The sequence below is a fragment of the Merops nubicus genome, unplaced genomic scaffold (assembly GCF_000691845.1).
Source record: "Merops nubicus isolate BGI_N331 unplaced genomic scaffold, ASM69184v1 scaffold23507, whole genome shotgun sequence".
In the NCBI taxonomy this organism is placed as follows: domain Eukaryota; kingdom Metazoa; phylum Chordata; class Aves; order Coraciiformes; family Meropidae; genus Merops; species Merops nubicus.
This window is the reverse complement of record NW_008618643.1, coordinates 1-5,443: the sequence shown is the minus strand read 5'-3', so window position 1 is coordinate 5,443 and position 5,443 is coordinate 1. Positions and strand designations below refer to the sequence as shown.

The following is a 5,443-nucleotide window of genomic DNA, read 5'->3' as shown; positions in this document are numbered from 1 at the left end:
AAAGAGTGTTCATGTCATGTATGTAAAAGTTAATGAGAACTCTTACTTCTAAAACCCATTACAGGTTTTTTTCCTTCATTACAGTAGTTGCTCAGGGGCCTGGTTTACAGGCAAGGTTACAAGCTCACCCCTGACCCAAGTCAGTTTACATTCCAAACAGACAAGCCAGATAAAAGGTGGGAGGGGAAGCAAAGGAAGTCACTTCAAATATTGCAAGTTGTTTCTGCTCTCATCCTAAAATACCCATCTCTATTTGTCTGTCCTTTCCTCTCTCACTTCTTCCTTATATTAACCTCAGCACTCAGAAGTAGCCTCCACTGAAACACCTCTGTTCCTTAGAGGAGACTTCAAACCTAATCCCCTCAGTTAGTAAAGTAATAAAATTAAATACCTTCTACTTTAGACCATAGCAACACCACCTTACGAAAAATCCCATTTCTCTTTGCAGGTGAAAGTGAAATCTGAAGTCCTTGCAGTGAAGCTGTCTCAAGAAATAAACTATGCAAAGAGCCTTTATTACGAACAACAGCTTATGTTAAGACTCAGTGAAAATCAAGAACAACTGGAGCTGGACTCTTGAAACCTCTTCCTCACTGCCAGAGTGGGCTGCAGGGCTGGGGCTGGAGCGGGTGGGGTTCTGTGACTAGAGGAGGTGCTGTGGGGAGGGGGCAAAGGCCATTTTAGGGATTGGCTAAATGGAATAACTGTGCATAAGAAAACAGGTGAGGTGGGCTTGTTTGGGTTTTTAAGGCACTAGTTGTATAACAGAGCTGTAGCTGAGATGCTTCTGGGAGAAGCCCTGGATCTTGCTGACATGTATATATGTAAAAGTATTTCATGTAAATAAGAAAGTACAGATCAGGGTGTTGGTATAAATACAAGTCTGTTTATTGTGTAAAGAAATTAAAGGAGCTATACTGAGTCTCACTGCACTGCCTGAAACCAGCCCTTCTCTCTCTTTCTCTCTCTTTTTCTTGAGAAAGTGGATTTTCACAGTGCAGGAGTGTGGATAAAAGCTGAAAAAGTACAAATTAGGAGTGAATTGCAGCTCTTGGAGCACAGGCATCCTGCAGTTTGGAGCTTTAGCACTGTGATTAGGGTGCATCCCTTGATTGTTGGGTTTTTATTGTTTTTTTCTTAAATCACTGGTACAGCTAAATGCACAAATACCTTATTTCATCCTCCTTTTTAACAAAAACAATTGCATTTTGTTAAATATTGCAGCGAGGACTCCCTGATTCAATTACACTTTCAAAATGCCAGAACATAGCACCCGAAGCTAGTGCAGTCTGTGCCTCTGCAGGGCCCTGCTTCCAGGCTGGCTTTGAAAGGGTTCAAGTGAGCAACTGTGAAAAGTGAACTCTTTATCTTCAGCTCCCCCCTTCACTCAGACTGTCAGTGTATGTAGCTGGCCAGTGTGGGATCCTGCTGGCAGTGGGAATGCCAGTGGCGTGGCGAGAGGAAATCACCCCGTCGTTTGTCTTCATGACAACCTCTTCAGAATGAAACTTTTGGAAATAATAAAAATGTCTTTTTTCAAATGCTGGACATCAGTTTAGTATTTCTCTCATCAACTTGAACCGAGCTGAGGAGTGAGGAGTGGGTGTGCTTACACACCTCTGTTCACAGCACCCAGGAAGCCTCAGCCCTGGGGGGGCTGGCGCGGGGGCTGCGCTCCGCGTGTCCGTACAGCACTGCCTGAAACTCCAGCCTGAGAGTGTTACTGACACACCTCTGACTCCAAGCACGGAGCCCACTAGAGCTTTACCTTCAACTTAGTTTACCTTTTAATATCCTTTCGTAAAGGCATACAGGAATATTTTTGAACTGAAGGGTAGAACTAAACTAATTCTCAACTCCTGTGAAGTGAAGGGTGGAGGGTTACAGTCTGAGGAGAAACCATGGCCTCAGTTGATGTGCGTATGGTCTGTGACTGCCACTCGAAATCCATTTACACAAATGAAACTGATTTAATGCATCACTTTTGTATATTGCTCTGTAATTTGAAGTAAAATAAGGAATCCAACAAGTGTGTTGGCTCAGCAGTGCTTTACCACATCAGTCCTGCTGGACTCTGCTGCCGAGGCGCCCTGCTGATTAGATGGGGAAGGGAAATAAAAAGCATTTCACAGCTCTGAGTTGGGAATTCAGAGAGTGGTTGAGTGCTGAAGTTTTGTAACAATTCTGTAAGGAGCTCACCTGCCAACACCTGGGAAGTAGTTTAAAAGTAAACACTCTGAGTTACCTGAACTCGGGGAGCCACAGTCGGTGATGGATCTGACCTGTGTGTTTGTGCTTAACCTGTTCTTTGGCTGTTGGTAAACGTACCCTGAGCCTCGATGCACCCGTGGCTGGGACTGGCCCTGGCTGTCCCAGGGATCCTGCTCTGGGGGGGCGGAGGGAGCTGCCCAGTGTCCTGGCTGGGGGACAGTGCCGAGCGCACGGGGCGACGCGCGGCCGTGGCTGAACGCAGCACGTTGCCTCACTTAGCATTCCAAAACAAACTGAACCAGAACTTTTGGTTTTTTTAAAAGCAGAAATGATGTTATTTATTGCTGTAACCCAACTATTTTTATATGATTTCAGAACTCTTACTGTGGACTTCCTATTGCTATTGGCACTACTAACATTATTACTCAGTGAATAAATATAACTTTCAGATTCCAGGAGCCGTACTCAAAAATAGTTTTGAGAGGCTGTGGAGAGTAAGTGCAAGTCTCCAGCCTTCACTCAGCCTCCTGAGAATTCAAACACGAGCTCTAAGCAGTCAAGACAACGCAATGGTTCCGTTTACCCAATTCTGCAGAGTTCTCTGGGTTCGGAGCCTCCTGCTGCCAGCACAGGAGCCTGGTGTCGCTGGCAGGGGTGTGCCCTGCAGCCAGGAGAGCAGGTCCAGCCTCCAAACTGCAGAAGCTCCACAGGGGAGAACTGGCTGCTGAGAGGCAGCACGAGAGCTTTCTGCCCCTGCCCCACACCCGTGGCCAGGGCACCTCGGGGAGTGTGAGGCTCTTTCAGGCCTCTTTGCTCCAGGCTCTATAAAAAGCTGTTCACCCCCTAACATTGACTAACCCCTCAGCAACACAAGGCAATGCTGCAAAACCCTACAGCCGTGCAGTGCTCTCCTGAGATCTTCCCTTCAGCCCCATACCTTTACTGCTGCCTGCACGACGTGGTCTCTGCCCTCCCTGCCCAGCTTTGCTTTCTCACTGGAGTTGAGACTGGAAAATGTGGAATAAAAAGCAGTGATATCAGTTATTTCATGATGCTTCTGGGTAAGTGCAATAAATTGATTCCACCCACACTCCTCAGGTGCCCTTGCTTGCAAAACCATTAATTGTGTGCAGGAACAGAAAATTACTGTGGAGGACAGGAACAAATAATTCTCTAGGTCAAACACATCCCTCTTGAGATCTGGGAAGAATGCATCCTAATATTGCTAACAATTTTTTTGCTGCATTCTGCTGTCACTAAACCAAGACAGACTCGTGACTGAGGTGGGTAAACAAGAGCAGAAGAAAGCAGTGATATCTCTTTATTCTTGCAGAAATTCTGGACAAGCAGACCTACAAAAGTCCTTTCTGTTGTGACCCAAACCCACAGCTGGGGCTGCAAACTTCCATCTTGCTGGCAAAGCAATCCCAACGCAGAGAGCTGCTATTTCTGATCATTGCTTTCAGCTCTGTGACACGCTCACAGCTAACAGGAATGTGCCAAGGCCACTACGAGACCTTTTGCTGAGGAGAGCCCCTGGTAAAGCAGCTGGCAGTGCAGAAGGCTGAGGGTCCAGGGCTGCTGGAGAGGCAGCCCCAGCGCAGGCACCCGCAGCCAAGTGCCACTGCAGGAGCCAGGCCCTGGCTGGCAGCAGGACCCAGCACTGTCCAGGCAGGAGCAGAGCCCATGTCTGCCCACTGGCTGCCTCTGGAAGATGAGAAAGGAATCCTTTTCTGAAGTCACAGAATAGACTGGAAAGAAAATTTACTGACTTTTAGATGTCTTACTCAATTGCACAGGGACTTATGCACCTTCCTATGGTACAATCAGACTGAAACAGACTCCTTGTTACAGTCATTGCTGAACATGAACAATCCTGATACCTACTTCAAGTCTAGGCAGTGACACAAGAAATACAAAATGAGGTCTGCCTGCAATGAGGTAAACTGCAAGATGCAAACAGCATCCTTCCCTTCCTGCTGCTCCCGACCAGCCTGCCAATAAATCAGCTCAGTGATGCTGCCTGACCAGCTTTAGCTGTGAGTGCTGTTTACTGAAAAAGTGCAGTGCTTACATTTTTGTGGAGAGACTGTAAGTGGCTAAATGGGCCACAGCTCAGAACAGAAAAAAATAATCATAACGTTGCCCTGTGACAAGGAGGGTTTGAGCTCTTTGCTCTCCCATTTTATAGACTGCATGATGGTTTTCAGGATTTATCTATTTTCTCATCCCTAAAATACTTCCTGGAATCCTAGATCAACCTTTTTTTTTTTGGTCTGCAATACAGCTTAGCACTGCCCTGTTTCCTACAGCACACACAGCACTAGGTGATGACTGCTCCAGGACTGACCTTGCTTGCTCTGCTTCCCTGGGAAGAACATGCCTCAGTTTGCTGAGCACACTGAGTTCACCCCTGGTACCTGGGTCTGAAGGAGCACGTTCAGAGGCGTGTGCTCTCCTCAGGTCACAGGCTGCTGCAAAGAGAAAACCAAAACCACCAAAACACACTTTAATTAAGTCAACAGTTGCTCAAAGTCCACTTGCACAACTCGGTTTCTTCCAAAGAATAACATTCCCTCTGTGTCTGTGCTTGTATACTTCTCTTTTTAATACACCACACACACACAAATGTATGTATATACATCCATACTCATACCTGGGGTTTTTAAAACTGGTCTTGAAAAGTGGTGGCCACACCCCAAACAAACTCCTCTGTTCTGAGAAGTGTGGGTGTTACAAAGAAGGAGCACAGTCTTGTTTTTCAGAATAAAATAAAAATAAAATAAAACTATGCCCAGACATTTGGATTCCAGTCCGGACTCCTGTAAAATCCAGGTTTGACAGTGGGCCCTTAGTCAGTCCCAGTGATGACTCTTGGTTTTATCAGACGTTGGGCTAGGACTGAAACTCTTCCAGTTCCCCACTGCTGTTACTGGTTCAGCATTTTCACAGCCTCCTGGGAGTGGGCCCAGTGCTCTGGCAGCCTCGGGAGAGGAGTGGGGACAGCACAAAGTCGCCAGCCTGGGAAACAGTGTGAGGTCTCCTAGCAGCACTCCAGGGGAGGGGCCAGCCCAGCCCAGCCCCACTGCCCCGAGCCCTCCCGCAGCTCCTCCAGCACCTGAGCCCAGCAGCAAACGGCTCCGGGCAGCCAGACCCCAGTGGCCCAGGGGCTTGTTGGACAGGGCTGGTTCCTGCTCTCTGCAGCTGACCCCACTGCCCACTCAGCCCCACT

General features: G+C 47.6%; 1 protein-coding gene across 1 annotated transcript in view; it reads left to right on the top strand.

Annotated features, from left to right (window-relative positions):
* Positions 1 to 649, top strand: part of LOC103776039 (vacuolar protein sorting-associated protein 13D-like) — a gene marked incomplete at its 5' end in the record, with an annotated part of 23,066 nt that extends 22,417 nt beyond the window's left edge. The window contains one exon of the mRNA XM_008943526.1: positions 449 to 649. Within this exon, the coding sequence (XP_008941774.1) occupies positions 449 to 580 (132 nt within the window). The remainder of the gene's footprint in view (positions 1 to 448) is intronic.
* Positions 650 to 5,443: the final 4,794 nt, after the last annotated feature.